This window comes from Budorcas taxicolor, chromosome 2 (assembly GCF_023091745.1).
Source record: "Budorcas taxicolor isolate Tak-1 chromosome 2, Takin1.1, whole genome shotgun sequence".
In the NCBI taxonomy this organism is placed as follows: Eukaryota; Metazoa; Chordata; class Mammalia; order Artiodactyla; family Bovidae; genus Budorcas; species Budorcas taxicolor.
This window is the reverse complement of record NC_068911.1, coordinates 42,208,007-42,231,904: the sequence shown is the minus strand read 5'-3', so window position 1 is coordinate 42,231,904 and position 23,898 is coordinate 42,208,007. Positions and strand designations below refer to the sequence as shown.

Here is a 23,898-nt window from a genome sequence, read left to right as displayed (position 1 = left end):
TGGTGACACAACTGCCCCGGGAGATGGCCAGTTGGAGTCCTGATCCCAGCTGAGAGGGGCTCTGTCCCTCCTCAGGCCCAGATCAAAGGGACACAGGCAGGAAGATCACCTTGTCCTTTATTCAAGTCAGTTGGCCAAGTCAGTCCACGGAAGAAGCCTGAGCGCAGTGGCAGCATCTCCCTCACTTGCTGGGGCAGTGACCCCGGGCCCAGGCCCTCGCTCTGGCTCCAGGTCCTGGGAGCTGGGCGTAGGCAGGGACTGGCCCTGCAGGACCCTAGGACAGGGGATGTGGCCAGGTCCCCTGGGGCCTGCATCTTGGTCTAGGCAGGTGTCCAGCTCCACGTGCCAACCCCTGTTCTCCTGCATGTGGAGCTGGGGCAGTGCGGTCCTCCACCATGCCCTGTGGGTGGTGCCAGCTGGGCCTTGGGGTGCCCCCATACAGCAGCCACAGGAGGCCTGCGGGCAGGGCCATAGCCAGTGGCAGGTACCCCAGGTGGGCTGGTGGGCTGCCTGCAGGTAGGACACGGAGGGAGCACCTTCAGTCCAGCTGGGAGCTCCCAGGCTGCCCTGCGTCCCAGGCTCAGGGCCCACGCCTCCCACTGTCCCTGAGGGTGGGGAAGAGCAGTGAGGACCCCCCAGGTAGGGCGGCTCTTCTGGGCCCCAATGGGACCTCAGAGCTTCCCCATCCTCCACTTCCTGCTGCTCAGCAGGTTTGGGGAGGTGACTGTATCTTCACTAACTCAGCAGGCAATGCAGGGCTAAGTCAGTGTCACCCATGTGTCACCCAAGGAGGCAGATGGGAAGCATCGCCAGCAGGGAATGAGATTGGGCGAAAGAGAAACCAGTAGCGGGTGTCGGGTTGTGGGGGCGGGCACACAAAGCAGTGGGGAATGGCCCACTCCAGGGGGAGGGTGGGTGCAGGGTACCCGAGCTGGGGGTGGTGCTCCCAGGCCCTTCTGAGGTAGGGGCTTGATGGCGCGTCCAGAGGGTGGTGCTGGGCGTCCCAGCGGTCGAGTGGGCAGAGCTGGTGGGGCCGGTGGGGTCCGTGTCGAGGCCCAGCTCGCTCAGGGCTGACCGATTGAGGCTGCGGAGCCAAGAGCTGATGATAGGGTGGCTCCGAGCCTTCTGCAGGTCCCCCACGTTCGGACCCAGCAGCGTCGTCACGTTGCCCACGCTCAGGCTCTGCGGGGGCCAGTGAAGGGTGGAGGAGGGAAGGGGCTGGGTCAGCGCTTGGCCGAGGCGGGGGTGGTAAGACCCTGCGAAACGCCTTGGAGAAGTGACCTGGGGCCCACACTGCACACCTCAGACTTCGGGGTGTTGGGGCCTGCAGACCGTGACCTAAGGCTCCCCAACTCCCTCTGACGGGTAGCCCCCACCCACCTGCAGCACTCGGGGGTTCAGGTTCGTGAAGGTGTCGATGTCCATGGAGACGTTAGCCTGGGCCAGGTGCCGCAGCTCCTCCACCGGGGCACCGCCTAGGGGCGGGGCAGCGATGAGGGGCGGGGCCTCGAGGGGCGGGGCTTCCGGGAGGCGGGCCCCACGCCCGCCCGGTTCTCACCGAGATAGGGGCGCATGAAGCGGTAGTAGGTGTCCGTGCTGCTGGCGCTGGCGAATGCCTCGCGGGCCTTGTCAAAGAGCACGTTCTTGCGGGTCTGAGGGCAGGTGGAGATGTCCAGGGCCCCGGCCAGCCTGAGGGAGGGGGCGCGGCTCGTGGGCAGGCCAGGGGCTCTCCACCTGGGGACACCGGCCCCGCCCTGTCACCCCGAACCGCGGCTTTCCCCTTGCCCTCGGTCCTGGGATCCGTAATGTGGACGCAGATGCACCAAGAACCTCACAGTGTGAGGTTTTGGTCTCTGATTTGGAGATAGGGTCTTTCCTGTTTGTACACATAATCAGATTAAGATGCTGTCACCCTGACTTAGTTCTTCAGTCTCTGAGTCGTGTTGGGCTCTTGGCGACCCCATGGACTGCAGCACGCCAGGCTCCCCAGTCCTTCACCATCTCCCAGAGTTTGCTCAGACTCATGTCCATCAAGTCGGTGATGCCATCTAACCATCTCATCCTCTGTCGTCCTCTTCTGCCCTCAACCTTTCCCAGGATCAGGATTTTTTCCAGTGAGTCGGCACACAGACTTAGGGTGGGCCCTAAATTAATGACTGGTGTCCGAAGAAGAAGGGAATGTATGCACAGGGAGGCAGAGACGGGTGATAGGGCCCCCGAAGCTGGGAGAGGAGGAAGGAGCCTCCCCTTCAGGTCTCAGAGGGAGCACAGCCCTTCTGATGACTGGATCTCAGATTTCCGGTCTCCAGACTACGAGAGGACACTATTCTGTTGCTTTCAGTCACTCTGCTTGTAAACCTTTGTCTCTGCGGCCATGGGAAACTGGTGACCTCGGAAGGCCTGGCCTGGGCCCCCATTTGGGCCTGCCTTGGCTGAGGAGTGCAGCTGCCTCTGAGGTGGGGGCGGGGGCGGGAACTCTGACGGGGGTTCACCGAAACTCTGAGGGGGGCTCACCGAAACTCTGAGGGCCGGATGGCCTGGATCTGCCGGGGGCTCATCCAGCAGAGACGAGAGCCCCCAATGGCCACGAGCAGCGCACCCGTGACGGTGCCATTGTGGTCCAGGAACTTCTGCAGGATGGCCTGCAGGCAAGGTCGGGGTCAGCAAGGCCAGGGTCAGCGAGCGTCTCCCGCCCACCACACCCCTACCCTCCCTCACCTCGGTCTGGTTCTCCAGGGCCCCGTCTGGGGCCAGCAGGGTCACGACCGTGTCCTTGGACGTGACACGCCACTGGCCGATCTCCGAGAGGGAGTAGAGGTAGACCAGGGAGGGGATGAGCCGCAGCTGCTCCTCAGGGACTCCGCCTGGGTAGACCTGCAGGTGGGCGGCAGGTGGTGGTCAGGCCACACCACGACCCCAACCCCCTCCCACCACCAGGCCCTGACACACCCTAGCTAGCTTAGCTTTGACGACTTGCTGGCACTCGGCGGGCAGCGGGTGCTGCAGCAGGGGGTCCAGGTTGGCCCTGAGCACATGGCTGCCCAGGCAGGACTCGAGCTGCCCGCAGTCATAGTGCATCAGGAAGAGGTCGTCGTGCAGGGTGGCCGCAGTGATGTTGCCACGGACGCAGGGTCTCCCTGTGGTACGGTGGGGTGTGGGTGTTTAGGACCCGGCTGGTCAGCCTCTGCCTGAGCTGACCACCACTGCTGACTTTGGGCCCCACTTCACTCCTAACCTTGACTCTTTCCAAGCTTGACTCCTAGCCAAAAACTTGGCTAAGACCAGGCTGAGTCAACCCTGACCTTGATCTCAATGCCCAAACCAGCCCCACCAGGCTCTGACCACTGCCCCCCGCCAGGACAGAGGCTCTGGTCAAGCTCAGGAGGTCCAGGGAGAGGGTGCCATGCCACTGGGGCCCCCACTGCAGGATGAGAAACCGGAGCAGAGCGGGACGCAGCATCCTCAGGCCATGGTGGCCACACTGACCTGTATCCCGCTTGGATGGTGAGGACACTGCCTTGGACTTGGCCTCGAGGAAGCTGGTAACAAAGCGCCTGGCATCACGCTGCCTGAGCTGCCCTGCCCGGCACGCGGCCACTATGCTGCGGAAGAAGTCCAGGCCCACGGCCTGGCGGGCGGGCCTGGAGAGTCCACACCCTGGGGAGGGCCACTTGTTCCCTTCTCCTTCCCCTCAGACAGAAACTCCATGATGGGGAAGGACTGCGGACACCACTTGGGTATCAGAGTGGCTGCAGGCCAGCCCTCAGGTCTAGACAGGCTGGTGGAACGTTGGCTGGATCCCCTTTCCCCCTCATCACCCCGCCTGGGGCATTGCCCTACCTCCTGCAGCTGCATCCACAGCCCGGGGCTGATGTATGAGGCCAGGTGTCCCAGAGCCCGCAGCCCCTCCAGGTTCCAGGAGCCGGGGGGCCTGGTGTGCAAAGGGGGCTCTGAGTCGGGTCCTGAGCAGCGCTGGGACCCCTCAGGCCACTTGCCCTCCCCAAGTGCTGTTCCCAGGGCCCGCCCAGTGGACGCTTCCACCCCAGGCCTCTAGGTACCCCATGGACTGCAGGGTAATTGTGGGGCGTGAGCTGGGTTGGACTTGGAGGTCAGTGGGGCTGTGAACATCAACCCCCAGGCTGCCTCTTCTCTCATCTGCAGGAGGGGAGGCCTAGGCAGAAGGGAGGGGCCCCCACCCACCCGAGGACGGTCCTGCCGCTGGCCAGCAGCCTGTTGAGGGCAGCCTGCTGGGCAGCTGTGAGCCGGGGACAGTGCTGCAAATTCTGCAGCACGTGGGGGTCTGCAGCCACGATGCTGGAGGCGTCCATGTCACACACCAGGACCCCGAGGAGCAGCAGGTCGGAGGCGCTGAGCCTTGGCCGGGACCCTCCCTGCAGGATAGCAGGTCAGCACGAGCCTGGTCCCACAGCCCATCACCCGGCCGGCTGGCCCACAGTGCCTACCAGGCAGGCCAGGGCCCTGTGCCGCAGGGCGGCCCTCTGGTCGGGCAGATTGGCCAGCAGCTGTGTGTCTCCCTGGGCGGCACGGCGGATGAAGGCCCGGCAGTCCGCTTCCTTCACCTGTGTCAGGCTGCGGAAAGGTTGGGGGGCCATGGGGAGAGCCGACGGGGGTGCCCCTGAGTGACGGAGGTGCCCCTGGGAGCCTGCTCAGCCCACATGGCTGGGTGCTGGGTGGGGAAGGGCACTCACTTATAGAAGAGCAGCAGGTCAGGGGGGTGGAGCTCGAAGTCGCCCTGGAGGCCTTGTTGGGCGGCCAGGTTGGCCAGGCAGCTGAGCTGGGCAGGGCGGGCGGCGTGTCACTCGCTGCATGGCATGGGCTCTCCTGGGCCCTCCGCTCTGACTGGGACCTCCCTGGAGCCCCCGCCCAACTCTCAGCCCTCTCCTGTGTCCACCGACCCCTCCTCCTGCCTGGCAGCTCTCTGTCACTTGACTTCCTGACTGCCTCTTCCTGCATCCACCTCCAGGTGAGAACAGGACAGGGAACACCAGCCCAGACCCCGTCCCATCCGGTGTCGGGCCCTACCATGGTGGCTCACTAAGGGTCCACTTACCCAATCCACCCCGCCTGGACATCTTGTCCCGTTCCCCTCAGGTCATGTCAAATGCATTACTGATTTTATATCAATTTTATAATAAGACTGTCGGTACAGTGGCCCTCGCGCTCTAGAACTACCCTGCGTCCTGATGCCATGATCCTGGCCTTGTGCTGCCCGGGCCCCCTGCTAGGGGGCGCCTCCCTTCCTGCCTGTCCCTGGGGCCCTTCTCCAGGGAGTCCACCCCTGCCCTTGACCCCCAAGCAGTCTTGGCGGTGGCCGCCGCTGACCTGCCAGGCTCTGAGGAGGACCTGTTGCGTTGCCATCCTCCTGATGAGAGCTGCAAGTTGGTCGCGGGACAGCTGGCCAGCTGGCTGGCACCAGAAACCTTGCAGGAGGGAGGCGCTGGCACTGGGCAGAAAGGAGGCTGACAGTGAGGGGCAGAAGGAGTCGGGGCCCTAGACTGCAGCCTTCGGGATGGAGGTCAGACTCCCCAACTTGGGGTGAGGGTGAGAGACGCAAGAGGTGTGGACGCCCCCCACCCCGCCGAGGGCACCCTTGTGGTGCCAAGGCTCCAAGCTATGAGCAGGGCTTACAAGGAGCCCCTGTCCAGAGACTTCTCTGGTGGTCCAGTGGCTAAGACTCCACACTCCCAATACAGGGGGCCTGGGTTTGATTGCTGGTGGAGCTAGGTTCCGTATGCTGCAACTAAGGGTTTGTATGCCACAACTAAAGATCCTGTGTGTGCAGTGAAGACTGAATATTCTGCATGTTGAAAATAAAACCCAGCACAGCCAAATAAATTTAAAAAAAATAATAAACATTAAAAGAAAAGTGACCCCTGTCCTGACTCTGGGTCTGAGGCCCGGTACCAGGAGCCCAGTTCTGGGGCTTAGGGCTCCGAGGCCCCAAGATGGCTGAGGGTTTAGAGGGCAACTGGTGGGTGCCCACAGCCAGGCCGTCCTCGTGGTGTGACTCTAAGAAGACCCATGCACCAGCGAGGGTCAGGTCTCACAAGACCACAGCCAGGGCTCGACTGGTCCAGCTTAGCCTGCAGCCCTGCCTGGTGGTTCAGTTGATTGGTCCATTGATGGGGGCAGACCAGTGACTTCCAGCCCCCACCAAGAGACCCCCTACATGGGTCTCAGTTTGGGGCCTGAGAGGGCAATCAGGTTCAGGGTGGAGAGAAGGAAACTGAGAGGCCTCAGGACAGGAAGTGACTGTCTCCAGGCCGAGGAGCGGGGCCTGTCCCAGCCGTGTGGGTGCGACTCCGCTGCAGGACCCCAGAGGCCCAGAGCCATCTCCAGCGAGTGACCTGGGCCACGGGGGCCAGGCCTCTGTGTCAGAGCCCTGCTCGGCCATGCCCGCACGTCGTGAGCAGACCCTGGAGGTGGTCCCTCCTTCTCACTCCCACCCAGGGAGTCTGCTGCAGGAAACCTGATTGTGGACGTGGAGCCTGCACTCACCTGGCCCACAGGTCGGCCCTGCTGGCATCCAGGCCTCCCTGGGAGGCGCCCTCGGCCTGGAGGTGAGAGCAGTCGGCAGTGAGTGACACCAGGAGGGCGAGGCCCATGCTCACCAGGGCATCTGGAACAGAACAGGCCACGCGCACGTGTGTGGGAGCATCCCGTGTGGGTCCGCTAGGGCCCTGCATCCCGGGTGGGCTTGTGACTGCCCCTGACACTGGGGAGCGCCACCTGGGGAGCTGGGCACCTATGTGCCGGCCTGGCCCCGAGCCTGCTGGCCACCTCTGACCAGGCAGGCATGTGTGGCAGTGTGTCCACTATCTGGTGCTGTACGCGTGTGCACCTCGTACCTGTGTGGTGGTGTAGCCACACGTGTGGTGGGGTGTACATGTCTGTGGTGGCCTTCATGCCCACACAGTATATCTGTGTATCTGCTGGTGAGGCAGTGTACACACATGTGTGATGGTGTGTATGTGCGTGTGTGATGATGTGTACACAGTTGTGACAGTGTTTATGCTCGTGTGTGGCGGTGTGCACATACATGTGTGGTGGTGTGCACACACGTGTGTGGTGGTATGTATGAGACGATGTGTACACGTGTGTGTGACAGCGTGTATGCATGTGTGGCTGGTGGCATGTGACTGTCAGGAGGCACACGCGCACCCATGTGATGGCCTGCACACAGGCCCAGCGGTGTCCACATGAGCGCACCTTCTCCCTCCACCCCTACAGTTCTGCCCTCATACTCTGAGCTCCGAGACCGCGAAGCAGGGGACAGGGGTCAGTGCCCACCTCCTCCTGCTCCTCAATTGGTCAGTCTTTCCCGTCCATGGCCCCCTTGTCCCTGCCTTGGCCCCACGGCCCAGTGCCCTATCTGTGCCGCCCCGTTTGCTCCCCTGACCCCCAAGTGGTGGGCCCAGGGCAGGACCCCACGTAGAGGCTCAGGAGGGGGGAGTGTGGTTCTGCCATCCCCGGGAGCCAGCCATGGGCGCTGCCCCCCAAGAGAGGGAGGGAGAGTCGTCTCACCTGCTCTGGGGCCCATGGCTGTGTGGTGCCCACTGGTTGTTCCGGCAGGAAGGCAGCGGGGTCACAAGCAGTGGGTCCAGGTCAAGCTGGACAGGAGATGGAAGGTGGTGAGGCCGGGGGAAGGGGTTGCAGAGGGGAGGTCACCACCCAGGGTCACACGGGGCCAGGGACCTTGAATCTTGGGCTGCAGCTGTGTCTCAGGCACAACCCACAAACAGTGAATCTCTGGAACAATAGGGAGCAGTGGGGCTGTGGGGGAGCCAGGCCAGATTCTAGGGCCTTTCTTATTGCAGGTCAGGCTCAGGGGACCCGTGGGCTCAGCTGCCGTGTCTCCCATGAACAAATTTCTCGACAGCTTTGGGGGGCGGGGTGGGTGGTGGATCTCCAGGATCCAGTGAGTGCCTGCAGCAGCTGGGAGAGGCCTGGTGGCCCCAACCTCCCCTGGTGCCACCCAGCTTCACCCCACACCCGGCACCCAGGGAGCCCCCTTCCCCTCCCAGATTTCGGACGCCCAGTGTGACCTGGCCATGGGCACAACCCATGCTGCAGCCTGCTGGGCGCCCTGGCCATGGTGGAGGCCAAAACAGGCCTGCGGTGGGGGCAACAGCAGGGAGCCTGGTCCTCATTGCCAGTCCCCGGGCCATGGCCATACGCGGGCTGCTGGCTTGGGGTACCTGCGGGCCTCTGGGCTCTGCACGAAGGAAATGGGGAGGTAATCACCCCACATGGGGGCAAGATGGAGGCTCAGAGGGGCTCAGCTACCTGCCTGGGGCTGCAAGGAGGCCCGACTCACAGCTGGGCCCCTGCGTGTCTGTTGGGTGGTGGCTCTCACCCCTCCCTGCCCCTCACCTGAGCACTAAGATTGCCATCTGTCCTGGAGGGAGGCTGCTCGGGGTTCAGACGGCAGGCGTTGGACGCAGGGATGCTGTGGACTCCAGACACGGAGTCCCAGCCCACTCGGAGTCAGCCCCTGCAACTGAGCCTCGGAGCGCGGGGGTGGTGCAAGGTGGGAGCGCCAGCGTCTCCGCTCACCTCCATGACCAGCTCAGCACCCTGCCCTGCTGGCCACCCACTCTGGCAGCGACGCCTTCCAGGCAGATGTGTAGGGGAGGGGGTGGGGCTATACCAGGTGACGCTGCCTTGTCAGCCCCTGGGGGCCCCAGGTACAGCAGGCACCTGCTCCCCAGCCCGATGGGAGAAGGAGGCTTAGCTCACGGTTGGCGGAGGTCCAGCACACATCCCTCCCCACTCAGGGGGGGCCTGGCTCAACCATGATCTTGCCCTGAGGGTCGCGTGTGCATCTGTACATGTGCGCACCTGCACTTGACGTGTGTGCTGGCATCCATGTGTGAGCACACATGCATGTCTATGTATCCCCAGGAGCACACACATCTACATGCATACATGTGCAAGGAGGTGCGTGTGTGTCCCTAGCAGGGATCTCAGGCACACGTGGCCCCACTGTGGCATCTGGGTTGAGTGACATGTGTGGTGTGTTTCTGTTCTGTGGGTACTGGAGCAGAGCTTCCCATGCATGTGCACACGTGTGTGCGCTGTGGGGCAAGGAGAGTGTGAAGGCGGCCTTGATGGGAGGACCATGCCAGTCACACGTGCCTCGTGCCCAGCCTCCAGCTTTCACCACATCTGCCTCCGCCTGGCAGGGCCAGCTCACCCAGGGGCAGGTGCCCATCAGCCAGCCACATACAAGCTGAGGCGCTGACCCTGGGGGACTGATGGTTGGAGGGACCAGCTGAGGGCCACTCCCCGGCCCCTAGAAGGCCAGCCACAGCATCGACAGCTGGAGGGCACCAAGAGCCGGTGGAGACAGTCCCTCCCTCCTGAAAGCTGTCCAGTGAGTCTCTGTCCAGCTGGCCCAACAGTGACACCTAGAGTCTGTAGGTGGTGGGGTTCAGGGGGTGGACCCCATGGGAGGTGGGCAGTCTCACTCTGGGCCCCAGCACTGACTCCCCGAGGCTGGCCAGTCAGTTCTCAAGCGCTCAGTCGTCACTTGGTGATGGGGCTCCACCCACCCAAGAGCCCAGGCCGGGTGGAGGACACTCCCTACAGGGCAGGGAGTACAGGAGGAAGATGCTCGCTACCCTACTTGGGCTCAGCCTCCAGGGCACCCCAGGCCCGGGGGGACAGATGACCACAGTAACACAGCAAATGCTGAGCTGTAGAAAGGCCCTCTGTCCCCAGCTTTGCCACGTGCTGCTCAGGGGATCTACTCCCGCCAGCCCACTTTACAGATGGGGAGACTGAGGCCCGCCTGGCCAATCAGGTGAGCGGGAGCGGGATTGGGCCCTACGGCTGGATTGGGCTCCTGAACTGCCAGCATCGTGCCCCCTGGAGCGTGACCACTGTGGGCTGCCCACAGTAGGCTGTGGGGGGCAGATGGGCAGGTGGACCCCGTGTCTGGGCTCTGAGGCCTTAGCCCAGGCACCAGTGGTGAGGGGGCAGGCTACCCATAGGGAGCAGGTCGAGATCTGGCCCTGGGGGCTCTCAGAGGGGATGGGGGGGCTTTCGAGGGGGAGAAGCTAGGCTATGGGGCATCCCCAGGGCAGCTGGTATCCGTGGGCCCTACCACCCCCCCTACCTTGCTTCACTGCCCTCTGTGGCCGCCTGTCTGTCCAGCCCAGCCCTCTTCCCATCTGTCTTGTCGCTTGCTCTGCAGGCTCAGCCCCTGGGTCCTGAGCAGGCTTGTGCTCTGCAGTGGGTCCTGTGTGTTCTTGGCTTTCCCCCAGGCCCTCCCCACCAATAGGTCCCACCCTGCCGCCCAGCAGTCAAGGTTGGCCCCAGGCCCCAGCCTGGCTGACCTCCCAGGCACCTTGGCACTAAGCAGGTCCTGGAGCCTGGCACGTGGCGGCGGTGGCTGTGTGCCCCCGTCCCTGTGGTGAGGTGGTGGGGGTGGGGGCGGACTCCTGGCTCCAGAAGGGAGCGGGTGGGGTAGCCTTTGGCCCTCTGGCCTCACCAGCAGCTTCCTGGGACCCAAGGGTGGCAGACACTGGTGCCGCTGGCCCGCTGGAGAAAAACTATTCTCTGTCCTGGCAGGGGAAACGTCCTCGTGAGTTCAGGACCTGTGCTCCAGGGAGACATAACGGGAGCCCCGCCTGCCCCACGGTGCCCAGTCGCTGGGGCACAAGGACAGAGACGTGGCCACTCCTTAGGGTGCTCTGGGGTGGCCCGGCCTGAACTGGGCAGGGAGGCCACCAGCAAGGGAAGCTGTCAGGATGGTCCTGCCGCAGCCGCAGCCCCTGTGGGCCCAGACCCTCTGGCAGGTGCCAGCAGCTGGGAAGCAACAAGTTGTGTCTGAGGGACTTCCAAAGTCCATTGCAGGCCCAGCACAGGTTGTGAGGGGCCAAGGGCAGCAGTGACCCCTGTGGTGGCAGCAGGCATGCTGGCTGAGCTGTGCCCAGGAGGCGTCACGGGTGCAGCCGCGAAGGGGCCTGGGGAGGGCCCGGAAGCCTGCACTAGGTGGTCTCATGGCAAGTCCTTCAGGGACCACCCTTCACCCTCCATGCAGACACTTACCAGCAGGGGCTGCGGGCGGAGCCTGCACTGGGGGTGAGGGGCTCAGGGGAGCCAGGCTGACATGGCCCCTGAGGCTCCGCAGGGGGCCGAGGAGGGGGGGAAACAGGTAAGTTGGTGGGTTAGCGTGGGGGCGGCAGGTGGCGGGGAGAGGAGGGCAGAGGAGGAAGGCAGTGGGAGGGAGGTGGAGGGGCCGTTCTGGTGAGGACAGAGGGGCTGGGAGTGCGGGGCGGGGAGGCTACCCCGCCCCACTCCAAGCTGACAGAGGCTGGCGCTGGCCCGCTGCGGTAAGCGTCTGTGCGGGCTGTTGCCCTGTGGACCCCCCAGTGCTGCTAGGGATGAGGGGACGGAGACACAGGGAGCAGGGGCGGGGTCTCAGAGACCCTTTGGGCAGGCAGCTGCCTCTGGCTCCACCCTGGCTGAGCTCTCGCTGTGATCATGGGTTGAGGCCAGGAGCCCCACAACAGGGCCTGTCTGCCTTAGCCAGCGGAGAGGAGGGGCCTTGCCTGGGTGGGCACAGTGATGTGTTGTGTGACTGTTAACTGCCTGGAGGCCCATGCACGCCCCCCCCGGCCCCCGTCCGCCCCCCAGCCCCCGTCCTCCGCCCTGTGGCATTCTGAGATGTTGGGATTTCCAAGGTTGGCACTCTCTGGGCAGCAGCTCTGCGGGGAGCCCTGGCAGATGCTCTGATGCTTTTGCTAGGGGCCTGGGGGTTCTCCGGGGATGCGGCTGACCCAGCTTCTGTGCTCAGCCCCCACAGCAGGGATGCAGGCTGTTCTCTGCATGTGGGGGGTGGGCAGGTCAGCAGCCAGGACCACAGGGTCCATCCAGGCTCCTGCTGGGGACCTAGGGCAAAGGTCTGCCCCGTGCAGGGGTGGGGGTGGGGGACCAGGCCCCCTGAAGCCCCCACATCAGGCACATTCACAGCCACTTGCAGGTTGTCACTGAGCATTTATTCTCCATCTTCAGAGCCCAGCTGGGCCTGCAGCTGGGCCGTGTTGTTGGGATGGACGGACTGCCTGGCTCCCCTGGCTCCAGGCGGAGGGCCTGCCTGGGGACTGTCAGGCAGGCGGTAGAGGCAGCGGCTGCAACTAGGGGCCTGGAAGACCCCATGGGGCAATGCTCAGGGCAGGCCTGCAGGAATGACACGTGGTGGGGGTTGGGGGGGCTGATGGCACGTGTGTGGCCCACACCCACTTCCACATGAGACGCTCAGTATGTGAGTGGGCGGGGCCAGAATGTGGCAAAAGCGAAGGCACAAGGTAGGACCAGCCTGGCGCAGGGGGCGGGGGTCAGGGCGTCGAGGTCTGCAGACGGAGGACCCTGTGGGCACGGAGGTCCCGGCAGAGCACTATGCAGCAGAGTGCGCTGGGGGGCGGGCGAGGGGGCCAGAAGGAGCCCACCTGAGGCTGGCCCAGGTCCTGGCTCTGCCTCTTGCACGTTGACCCCAATCATGTCTACAGGTCAGTCCCTGGAGCTGAGGCTCTAGAACCAGGGAGGCGCTGTTGAGGCCATTTGGAGAGCAGTGTGGGGATGGAGGCCAGCGTGGGTCGTGCAGCCCAAGAGTCCTGTCCTCTGTGATCACAGCTGCCCAGCTCTAGGCCTGGCCGCAGCACGGACTGTCCAGGGCTCTGACCAGCAGCCCGGCCCTGCAGGGTCCCAGCCTGCTGTTCCCCTCCTAGCATGATGCTCTCAGTTGTCTGGCTCCAGCGTCCACTCCGACAGCCACTGCAGGGAGGAGGCCCGCTGCACCTCTGTCTCGGGGGGTGGTGGGGGCCGGCCTGGCCCAGGTAGGGGCGTGCAGGGGCTGCAGGGCCCGGGGCCTCCTTCTGAGGGGTCAGGGTCTGGGGCGGCCCGCAGGACCTGGACGAGCTCGTCCAGTGGCTGCAGCAGGGTATGAGGGCTCCAGCAGGCGTCGAGGGAGGGCACGAAGGGGTCGGGCGTGCAGGCCTCCACGCACTCGGCGCTTGTGGGGATGCGCAGGTAGAAGGCGTGCAGCATCATACGGAATGGCTGGTCCTCCTGGCCCAAGGCCTGGCCGTAGGTCAGGTCCCCCACGATGGGGTGGCCACGGGCACTGCAGTGCACGCGCAGCTGGTGCGTCCGGCCTTTGGGGAGGAGAGGGGGCCAGTCAGGTGGGAGCACGACCCCGTGCCCACCCCAAACCCATTCACATCAGGTTCAAGTGCTGTCCTTGGAGCTTCATGCAGCCCCTGGGGACGTCAGACCTCCCTGTGCTTGTGCCACAAAGTCAGAGCTCAAAACAGAAGCAATTTCTGGGACACTGCTGGTGAGGGCAGGGCCAAAGCGGCGCCCAGTCAGCTGAGAACCCGGACCAGAGAGACCTTGTGAGGGGCAAGAGGCTGCAGACCCTGAGGTTGCGTGGGGAGCAGGAGCGAGCCTGGTCAGCATGCTGGGGGCTCCTGGGCAGGTTCTTCCCCTGCAGGATGGGGATACTGTGGTGCCCTGTGCCGGGAGAGGCCAAGGCAGGACATCATCAGCAGGGAGCAGGGGCCCTGGGCACACATCCAGGACACACCTGTGAGGGGCTGCAGCAGTACTTTGGAGACTGGGTCACCTGCATACAGCCCGTGTTCCAGGACCACCAGCTCTGTGAGGCTTGGTTTTGGGTTCTCACAACCTGAGGGGAGTGAGGCAAGCTCAGAGAGATGGCTGGGCCAGCTCTGGGGCTGAATCCACTGCAGCCCAGTCACATGCCCTGGATGCCCCAGCTCATCCAGGGTCCCCACTGGACGGCTGTGTCCCTGGCCCCTCCACGCCCTGCCCCCCGTACCCTGTGTGCCTTCAATGCACATGGTGTGGGTTCGGCCTTCTGTGCTGTTCTTGCCGATGGCGTAGCTGATGGTCATCCGGCTCTCCTGGACATGCCCCCGCACCTGCCAGGCAGGGGGTCACATGCTGCTCATGGGGTCACCCGCCACTGCTGGGAAGCCCACCTGACATCCACAGCCTACAAAAGTGGACGGAGGGTCGGAGGCTCCTGCCCCAAGGACCAGCCTGACCTTACCAGAGCCAGATAAGCCTTGGTGACTCGCCGGTCCTTGAAGCACCTGTATGCACTGCCTGCGGCCGCCTTATTCAGAGCCACACAGAGTGCCCCGCTGGTGGAGAAGTCCAGTTGGTGGCAGAACCTAGAATGGGGCAGAGACTCAGTGGTGGCTGGGTTGGGGGCTGCTTCCCCCCCGGTGGAGGCCACTGTGGGTACCTGAACCCATAGTAGGTGTCGGGGTCAGCCAGCTCCGGGAAGCGGTGCCGCAGCTGCTTCTGGAGGGTCAGCGTCTCCCGCCAGGCTTTGCTGTCGATGCGTACGTCCCAGTGCTTGTTCACCACCAGGAAGTCACGGCTCCGGTACAGGACACACAGGTTCTCCATGCTGCCTGGCTCCATGGTGGCTGCAATGTGGGGCAAGTGCATGGAGCGGGGTTATGGGCTGCCCAGCCCGCATCACAGCCCTGCCCACCTGGCCTGAACACCCCTGCTCCCCATCGGTCTGAAGCCACTGACGCTGTCAACCAAGCTTGTAGACCGACTGTGTGCCTGCACTCCCAACCTCTGAGTGGGATGAGCAGGGCGTCTACTGGTTGGGGGGTCTGGCTAGGAGCAGGAAGCTAGTGGTGCCCTGAGTTCTGGCTGTGGGCCGGTCCTGCCCAGACCCGGGCCTGGGGGGATAAGCAGTCCTGCCCTCCAGCCCGCTCCCACGGATTCTTGCCGAGGCGAGCCACAGACACGTGTTAGTGGCCTTTTCCTGAGTGTAGCGGGTACAGAGCAGGAGACGGGGCCCTCTCTCGCCCACGCAGACTCCCCCTGCTCTGGCTCCCCTCCGCGGAACTCTCGCCTCTCGCGTCTCATGGACACCGGAGGAGGGGTGCCCGGTGGACTCCCGCTGCAAATCCTTCCCGCGCCCCTGCCCACTCTGGGATCGACCTGCAGCTGGGCTGCGCCGTCCGGGCTTCCGATGCCGCGGCCTGTCCCTGGTTCCCGCACTCGCGTCCCGCGCCTCGTGGCCCAGTGGTCCCGGAGCAATAATTCAGACCACAGAGGTGCGCCTGGCCGGGCCCGGCCTGCGGTCTCAGCCCCGCCCACGTCCCGCCCACGGCACGGACGGGCGGTCCTACTGGCCAATGGAGAGCGCCCGGGTCCCGGGGCTCCCTCTCTGGCGTCAGGGCTCGGCCCCGCCCAGCGTGCGCACGCAACCCAGCCCACTCCCCGCCCTTCCTCCTGGCCAATGGAGAGCGCCGCCGGGCACGCCGGCCGTTGATTGGTGGCGCCGGTTCGCTGGGGGCGGGAGCGGCGCGCGGGGCGCGGGAGGTTCGTAGCCGGGTCCGGCGGTACGGCACGCAGCCATGGAGGACTACGAGCTGGAGCTGTACGGCGTCGAGGACGATTTCGACAACCAATTCGCGGCCGAGCTCGAGGTGCTGGCCGAGCTGGAAGGTAGGCGCGAGTATCGCCGCGGCCTCGTCCTAGGTAGCTCGAAGGAAACCTGGCCCTCCCGGGGAGTCCAGGAGGACTGCTCCGAGGGCCGCGCAGGGGAGAGGCCGCAACCCCCTTGGAGAGAGCACGGCCTTGCAGCGGCGCCGGCCGCGGGGGCTGTGGCTGTGTGTGCAGGCGAGCTGCCCTGGATGACTGCTGTGGGCCTTCCCTCCGCAGGGACAGCCGCCCTGTCGCCTTCCAGGGACCCTCGGCCCACTGTGGGCCGGCCCCGCCTGACGTTCGAGGAAGCAATTGCTGGAGGGGACGCTGCCATTCACTGCTCTCCAGGCGGACCTCCAAGGAACAGCAAGGGCAGTGTCAGGAAGAGGCATCTGGCTCCTGACATCCAGGGCGACAGATCCCTGCCCCCTAGTACGTTTTTGGGGCCTAGAGTATAGGGGTGGGGTGCGAGGCTGGGGAAGTCCCTCTATTCCTTCCATGTGTCTCCCCAGCTCCCCACATCAAACGGTCCAGACTGCAGGCTGTCAGGAGACTGAACTTTAGGTCGGAAGAGATGGAAGAGATGACGCCACCTGACTCCCCGACAATGGACATCACTCCCCCACCAAGTCCTGAGATACCTGATGAGCTGTGGGGCGAGGGGTGTGTAACTTGGGGCACAGGCGTCTCTGGGGGCCTTGGAAGGATCCCATTCCTCCAACAAGGTCTTGGGGTCTGGGGCAGGGCTGGGTCCATGGCTCTTCCCGGAGGATCCCCATAACAATCGTGGTTCCCTCCCAGGCCCTTAGACTCCGGGGCTGAGGCGAGTCTCACTCAGGCCTCGCTAGCCACCCGCAATCCTGTTTTGCGGCGGCCCCCAGTCTTGGAAGACTACGTCAATGTGACCTCCACGGATGGCGACCGGGCCTTTCTGGTGCTTCGGGCTGACCCAGTGGGCACTGGGGTGCAGGTGGGTGCCTTGCAGCCACGAGCCGGTCCATGGACATCATATGCTCATTCTAACTCCGTGCACCCTTCTAGAGGTCCACCCTGCCTCTGGTCTTGCATTCAGGAAGGCCACCTTCTTTCTCCTCCTCCTCCTCCATCTTTTCTCCTCTCTTTCTTTTCTTTTTTTCTACCTTTTCCTTCATTCTCCTCCTTAGATCTGCTGCCATCCCAGTGACCCCTTGGGGTCCGTGGCGAGAAGGGGCTCCTTGTGGCTGTGGATGCTAGGGAGTGCCACATGGATCCCTGAGCACCCTTGGGAGGGAGCTGTGGCAACCCCATAACTAGAGGGGAGTGACTGCTGCCTGCTTTCCCTCACAGAGCCCTTTCCGTGACACCAGGTGGCGTGGCCGTGGCCAGCTGGACCTGCTGGGCATGCCCTTTGCCTCCCTGAAGGAGAAGGTCGACAGCGAGGTGGGGGCTGCTGGGGTTGGCTGGGAGGGAAGGAGTGGCTCCTGGGTGACTGGTGGCTGAGCTGTTTTGATTTAATTTGCACAGCGGCGGCAGCGACTGCTGGAAGAAGCCCAGCGGCTCTCAGACACGCTGTGCAGGTGACACGGGGGGCTCTCCACACCAGGATCCTCGCTAGTCTTTGGACTGCTGACCCCTAGTGTGCATTCCAGGGGGGTAGTCCCTGCATGGGGTTAAGGCCCAGTGACTCAAGGCATGATGCTCTCCAGTCTCAGGTCACAGGAGATGGAGGAGGAGACCCAGCCCTCAGGGGCACCTGAGGAGGAGCCAGCTGACAGCCCAGATGCCTCCCAGCATTGCCTCTGGGTGGATGAGTTTGCACCGCAGCGCTATACGGAGCTGCTCAGTGATGACGTGAGACCTTGTTCTTGCTCAGATGTGACTGGCTTCTTTGTTGCTGAGAGAGAAGAACTCAGGGCCTAGTAGGTCCTTGTGTTGCCAGCCCACAGGGGTGTCAGGATTTAGGGGAAGGATTTGATTAGCTTTGTTGGATTGTATTGGTAGATGGAGAAACTGAGGCCAGTTTGGGCCTTTCACTGGTCTCTCAGCCTCAGTCCCTGCATGTGTCTCTGGGCTTTTAAGAGAGTAGGGTGACATGAGGGGCAGGCATGAGGAGACACCCCCCTCACTCAGGCCAGGCCTCTCTTTTTCCAGTTCACTAACCGCTGCCTCCTCAAGTGGCTGAAGCTGTGGGACCTAGTGGTGTTTGGCCGAGAGAAGCCTGTCCGGAAGCCTAGGCCCAGTGCAGAACCGACCCGTGGTGGCAAGGAGGCCACAACTTCCAGCAAGTGGAAAAGCCACGAACAAGTGCTCGAGGAGATGCTGGAGGCTGAGCTGGACCCAAGTGGGCGGCCCCGGCAGAAGGTGAGTGCACTTGACTGCTCTGCACACATGTCTAATGGCTGTATTCTGGGTGGCTGGAGCCTTTGCAGCCTTTGGGGGCCATGAGGCACATTTACAGCCCCCGAGGCTATGGTGATGTCAGTGTCTTGGTGTGGTGTCAGCAATTTGAGCTAGGACTCGAGTCCTCTCTTCTAATGACTTAGACAAAGTCAGCACTACTTGAAGGGCCCTGCACCTGCCCACAGTGATTACAGTGGAACGTGAGTGGGTTTCAGGTGTCAGCCGTGTCAGTAACAGCTGTGTCTGTGTCAGATCTCAACGGCACTCACCTGACATGAGGCTTTACTCTGTGCCACGAGCAGGCTGGGGCTTGTTCTCCTTTGGTGATAAAGGCAGGGCAGGGCAACATCCCCTGGCACCGCACTTTGTGCGATGGGATTTTGTCTCTGGCAGTTAGGCCAGGGACTCCCAAAGTCTGTGAGGCGGTGTGGGTTGCAGCACATTTTCTCCTGTCCTGGCTGCAGGTGGCACTGCTGTGTGGGCCCCCAGGGCTGGGCAAGACCACCCTGGCCCATGTGATTGCGCGGCACGCTGGGTACTGCGTGGTGGAGATGAATGCGAGGTGAGTGGGGGAAGGCTGGGCCTCCCTCTGTCCTAACGTGTCTGGTCGACTGGGATACAGCCCTGAATGCCTGGTTTGGAGGTGGGGCCTGGTGTCCCAGGTGCATGGCAGTGGCATGGTCCACACATCTCGGGGCTCCTGGGACTTGGCTGGTGTCAGGGGGTGGCCTTGTGTAGTATCTTTGAGTGGTAGGTGTGGTGGGTCTGCCCTGAGGGACCGTCTGTCTGGGGACACTGGCTACCCTGACAGCTGCTCCCGGGCCTCCTGGTTCCAGTGATGACCGCAGCCCTGAAGCCTTCCGCACGCGCATCGAGGCGGCCACGCAGATGGAGTCTGTCCTGGGTGCTGGTGGGAGACCCAACTGCCTGGTCATCGACGAGATCGATGGGGCCCCCACGGTGGGCCTCCTGGGTAGGCCAGCAGGTGGGCTGGTCATCCCGCAGTGGGGGGCTGTGTCTCACTGCCATCTCCATGTCCCCCCAGGCCGCCATTAACGTTCTCCTGAGTGTCTTAGATCGCAAGGGCCCACAGCAGGCAGGGCCAGGGGGCCCATCTACGCCCACAGGCGGGGGGCGGTGGCGCCGGGCAGAGGCGGGGCTCCTGATGAGGCCTATTATCTGCATCTGCAACGACCCGTGAGTGGGGGGCGGGGCCTTGGCTAGGGAGGGTCTTCTGTCGGGTGGGCGGGGTCTCCACTGGGAGGCTTGTCCCTCGCTTCCCGCTTCCTTCGCTGCGGGACTCAGGCAGCGCCCTGGCCAGGGGCGGCTCACTGTGCATGCCCTGCTTCTGCAGGTTCGCGCCCTCTCTCCGGCAGCTGAAGCAGCAGGCCCTCCTGCTACATTTCCCGCCCACGCTGCCCTCCAGGCTCACGCAGCGGCTCCAGGAGGTCTGTGACGGTTGTCCTGCCTCCGCCATCCGCCTGTGGCCCCCCAGCTGCTCCCAGGACGTTGGGTGGAGGTCCTGGGCCAGTTTGTTCTCCGGTTGTGGGTGGTTCTAAGGCGCAACCGAGCTCCTTCAGCAGGGCTCTTCAGCCTTTGCTCCCCGTAGGACAGGAGCTGTTTCTAGGGAGGTGGTGGCTACAGGGCAGGGCGCAGGGCACGCTCATCCTCCCACCTCTCTGCAGATCTCCCTGCGGCGGGGCATGCAGGCTGACCCCGGTGCGCTGGCGGCCCTCTGCGAGAAAACGGATAACGACATCCGCGCCTGCATCAATGCCCTGCAGGTGGGCAGGTGGCTCTGGGGCGGGGGACGGGGTGGCCAGCGCCCCCTCCACGCCTCCCCTGTGTCCATTTCCTGCTGGAGCTGGGGTCAGCCATCCTCACCCTCCCTGACCCCATGTTCAGTTCCTGCACAGGCGGGGCCAGCGGGAACTGAGCGTTCAGGCCGTTCAGAGCACGCGCATTGGCCTGAAGGATCAGCGGAGGGGGCTCTTTTCTGTGTGGCAGGAGGTCTTCCAGCTGCCCCGGGCCCAGAGGTAGGCAGGCCAGCCTTGGCCTGGAAGGTCCACGGTACCGTCGCCCTGGGAAGCCAGCCAGCTCTGCCTTTGCTGACGGAGCCGTGGCACCTCGCCCTCCTGTGGGACCTCAGGGTGCCCTAAACACGCACAAGCCGGTGCTGCTGGGAGGACAAAGGTGGGTAGGGCTGGGTCTGGGTGACGGGGCAGGGGCTCCACTTCAGCCTCAGCTCCCCCTGCAGGCGCCGCGTGGGTCAGGACTCAACCCTCCCCACTCACATGCTCCTGCTCGGGGACCGGCTCTCAGGCTCCGGGCCCCTTGCTGCCGAGGCGCCCCTAACTACAGCCGCGCAGCGTTTCTACCACATCTTGCACGTGGCCGCCTCTGCAGGCGAGCATGAGAAGGTGGTCCAGGTAACCGTGCAGTCTCCAGGCTCGTGGGGGTCGGGGGGCAGGAGGCCCGGTTCTGGCAGCATTTTTTGACCCGGCCAGCAACTGACGGACATACACACTTCAGTGGTGCTGAGCCCAAGGAGAAACTGGTGGACCCAGCACTTGGGAGGCCTCTGGAGGGAGCAGGGTCAGGCAGGAGGGGGGACGGCCGGCGGGGGTTGTCTGGTGGGATCTCTGTGTCTGCCCTTGGGGAAGTAGCTAAAGGGCCCGGCAGTGGCAGGAGGGGCTGGATTCCGGATGTGCAGGTGGGGTGGAAAGCAAGTGGCAGGCCCCCCTACCCCCACCCCTGGGAAGCCTGGTGTAAGCTGCCTTCCTGGGTAAGCAGCTTTGGATTAGCAGCTGGGGATCCTTGCAAATCTGGAAAACCGCTGTGTGGAGGGCAGCGTGGTGGCCGGAGGGGAGGGACTCCCACGTGGAACGTGCATAGGGGCTCTGTGCCTTTGACCTTGGTGGACAGAGCTTCCCTCTCCTTTAGCGGGTGACTAGGTCAGATGAGCTGGAGGCAGCAGGCTAGGCCTTTCTGGCCACCTCATGGCCCTGTGGCCACTCGCTGCGGTTTACAGGCTGGTCAGAGGGGAAGGTCCCCCCAGGGTGGCGCTTGTGGTATGGGTGGGTGCCACGAGGCTGGAGGGCCTCAGGGACTGGCCTGTCCACTTGCCTGCAGGGCCTGTTCGACAATTTCCTGCGGCTGAGGCTGCGGGACTCCAGCCTGGGCGCCGTGTGCACTGCCCTCGACTGGCTGGCCTTTGACGACCTGCTGGGCCGGGCCGCCCTCCACGGCCAGAGCTTCCAGCTGATGCGCTACCTGCCCTTCCTGCTCCCGGCCTTCCATCTGCTCTTCGCTTCCAGCCACATGCCGCGGATCACCTTCCCCAGTAGCCAGCAGGAGGTACGGCCTGTGCCCTGCCCGGGGCCAGGGTCTAGCCTCGGGGTCCTGGGTGACTTGGTCCTGGTCTGCCCTCCACCCCAGGCCCAGAATCGCATGAACCAGACACAGAACCTGATCCAGACGCTGGTGTCAGGCATCACGCCAGCCACCCGCAGCCGGGCTGCGCCTCAGGCACTCATCCTAGACATCCTCTGTCTGCTCCTGGACATCCTTGCGCCCAAGCTGCGCCCAGTGAGTGCCTGGCCTGGCAGTGCTGGGCCTGGGAGGGGTGGGCCTCCTGGGGCGGGGTGGGGCCTGGCCACACTCAGTGCCCTGCTGGTCCACAGGTGAGCACACAGCTGTACAGTGCCCGAGAGAAGCAGCAGCTGGCCAGTCTGGTAGGCACAATGCTCGCATACAGCCTCACCTACCGCCAGGACCGCACACCTGACGGGCAGTACGTCTACAGGCTAGAGCCGTGAGTCTGCGCAGCACCTGGGCTGGGGGTGCTAGGCTCCAGGTTCCACAGTGATTGCTCGGCCAGAGTCTGAAGGCATGGTGTGAGCCTCAGGTCTCTTTTTGAAGGCTGGGGGGGTCAGGTCTAGCTCATTCCTTGCCCGAATGTGACTGTGCAGTGGAGCCCCCACTGGGGCCGACCTGGGACCAGAGGTGTACGCGGAGTCCCTCAATGCCCACAGGAGCTGCCCCCGAGGGCCCTCAAGCTCCCCAGGGCTCCGTTCCTCTGTCCTGAGAGGGTCGTGGGTGGAGCGCCGGCACTAGTGGGGGCCGGATGCAGGCCTCGGTCGGTAATGACGCTCGGTCCCATGTGCTCAGCCCAGCCTGAGCCCAGGCCCTGCTCTGTGGTGTCAGTTCCTCCCTGGGCAGCCCTCCCCCTGCCCATGTGTGGTGGGGGAAACTGCGGCTCAGGGTGGGAATGCCCCTGCTGCTGTGGAGCTGGGGCACAGCAGGGCCAGGCCTGGACCCCGTCCTACACTCTTGCGTCTGGCAGGTGGGGCCAGAGGTGGTAAGTAGCTCGTGGCCTGTCCCTGCTAACCAGGTGTCCTGGGGCCTGCCCTGCCCCGCTCACCCCAAGAGCAGGAATGTGGAGGAGGTTTGCCGCTTTCCTGAGCTGCCTGCCCGCAAGCCCCTCACCTACCAAGCCAAGCAGCTCATTGCCCGCGAGGTGGAAGTGGAGAAGATGCGGCGGGTGGAGGCCTCGGCTCGAGCCAGAGACAGCCCCCAGGTGAGCCTCTCCAGGCCCTGGGCAGAGCAGGGCCCTCGGAGAGGACATGGGCCCCGCTGTGGTCCTACCCAGTCAACTGTCACTGTCTATGACTTCTTGCAGGTGGATGGGGGTCCCGGGGGTCCCCCGGGGGGCTCGGGGGAGAAGGAGCTGCAGCCACCTGTCCTGTGCAACCACAAGCAGCGGCTGGAGTGTATCCTGAAGAGAGCCGCCCTGGAGGAACAGGTAGGGGCCGACATACCAGTGGGAAGCCATGGGGCGGCGCTGGGGGGCCTGGGCAGGCGACTTTGCAGTGGGCTGGTTCTAAGTCCTGGAGTCCAGCTCCCTGCTGCTCAGCATGATGGCTCTGCCTGGGCCCGGTTCCCACCTGGGCAGGGTGCTGGCACCTCCTGACCTTGGCAGGGAAGAGGTGAGTGTGAGCGTGGTGGAGGGTGCATGCTGAGAGGCTCAGCAGGAGGGGGCCATGGCCTCTGAGCCCTTTCCCCAGGTAGGGCTAGTCCGCTAGAGCTCAGTCCCCGTGAACCTGACCAGCCTGTCTCCTTCAGCCCGAGAGGGACTTCTTCGGTCGCGTGGTTGTCAAGAGAGCAGCAGCCCCGAGTGCAGGTGTGTGTGGAGGGGTGGGCGGAGGAGGGGCTGGCTGGAGTCAGGTGGAAGAACAAGTGTGTGACCCCCGCAGGGCACGAGGACCCTGAGAATGACACAGCCGAGCGGCGCGTGGGCACTGCAGTGGGCAGGAGCGACGTGTGGTTCCGCTTCAAGGAGGGCGTCTCCAATGCCGTGCGGCGCAGCCTGTACATCAGGGACCTGCTCTAGGGGGCGTGGCGAGCCCCTGGGGCCTGAGCGGCCACCCTGGGCTGTGTTGGACACCCCAACCCATGCTGGACGTCCCCAGGGCATACGGCGGACACCCTAGTCCATGGTGGACACTCTGGGGTCATGCCAGACACCCTGGACTACACCAGACATCCCCTGATACACACTGGCTACCTAAGTGTTGCTTTCTCTCTCCTAGAAAGTGTACAAAAGCACCAGCATTCTCGCAAAGTCTTTATAAAACTCACACCTTTACAGAGGCGTCCACTTTACAGGGAGGCATGAGTCTGGGCTGCGGGGCCTCACAGGATGGCGCACTTGCCCTTCTCTACCCACGGGTTGTTCTTCATCAGGTCGGGGTTCAGGAAGGGGTCCTTGGGAATCCCTTCCTCAATCCACTTGAGGAGCCTGTGGGTGGGGAGGGTGGGTGAGCACGTGGGCTCCCGGCCCCCGGAGTGCTGCCTGGCGGCAGTGCGTGGGGGTGTGGTCTTGGCTCATACAAATGAGCACAGGGCAGGGAAATGAGACACAAATCTTGCCAGCCTGGGGGGTGTGGCCGCAGCTCCGAAGGGTGTCCTGGGGACTCACTCGGGGATGGTCTTGGACGACATCTCCCTCTT

General features: G+C 64.1%; 3 protein-coding genes across 3 annotated transcripts; 1 reads left to right on the top strand and 2 right to left on the bottom strand.

The window, feature by feature from the left end:
• Window positions 1-126: 126 nt before the first annotated feature.
• On the bottom strand, window positions 127-6,707 carry LOC128060194 (mesothelin-like protein). Its single transcript, XM_052652541.1, has 14 exons — window positions 6,520-6,707; window positions 5,344-5,464; window positions 4,710-4,795; window positions 4,464-4,590; window positions 4,201-4,391; window positions 3,841-3,931; window positions 3,487-3,628; window positions 2,950-3,137; window positions 2,719-2,874; window positions 2,515-2,642; window positions 1,559-1,689; window positions 1,381-1,475; window positions 927-1,182; window positions 127-605 (listed from the first exon to the last, which is right to left on the bottom strand). The coding sequence occupies exons 1-14, from the start codon at window positions 6,705-6,707 to the stop codon at window positions 127-129; spliced, it is 2,379 nt and encodes a 792-aa protein (XP_052508501.1).
• A 5,366-nt stretch (window positions 6,708-12,073) lies between these two features.
• Window positions 12,074-15,146, bottom strand: RPUSD1 (RNA pseudouridine synthase domain containing 1). The gene is made up of 6 exons (XM_052635602.1): window positions 15,019-15,146; window positions 14,300-14,486; window positions 14,102-14,225; window positions 13,868-13,970; window positions 13,613-13,714; window positions 12,074-13,181 (listed from the first exon to the last, which is right to left on the bottom strand). The coding sequence occupies exons 2-6, from the start codon at window positions 14,479-14,481 to the stop codon at window positions 12,766-12,768; spliced, it is 927 nt and encodes a 308-aa protein (XP_052491562.1). The 5' UTR covers window positions 14,482-14,486; window positions 15,019-15,146; the 3' UTR covers window positions 12,074-12,765.
• Window positions 15,147-15,437: 291 nt separating this feature from the next.
• CHTF18 (chromosome transmission fidelity factor 18) lies at window positions 15,438-23,516 on the top strand. The gene is made up of 22 exons (XM_052635803.1): window positions 15,438-15,528; window positions 15,745-15,939; window positions 16,020-16,170; window positions 16,309-16,477; window positions 16,834-16,926; window positions 17,011-17,063; window positions 17,193-17,337; window positions 17,638-17,847; window positions 18,351-18,448; window positions 18,723-18,846; window positions 18,932-19,083; window positions 19,241-19,334; window positions 19,572-19,670; window positions 19,792-19,922; window positions 20,144-20,315; window positions 21,019-21,243; window positions 21,325-21,474; window positions 21,570-21,700; window positions 22,321-22,465; window positions 22,568-22,690; window positions 23,011-23,068; window positions 23,142-23,516. Exons 1-22 carry the CDS (start codon window positions 15,438-15,440, stop codon window positions 23,276-23,278), a joined length of 2,946 nt encoding a protein of 981 aa, XP_052491763.1. The 3' UTR covers window positions 23,279-23,516.
• The last annotated feature ends 382 nt before the right edge of the window (window positions 23,517-23,898 follow it).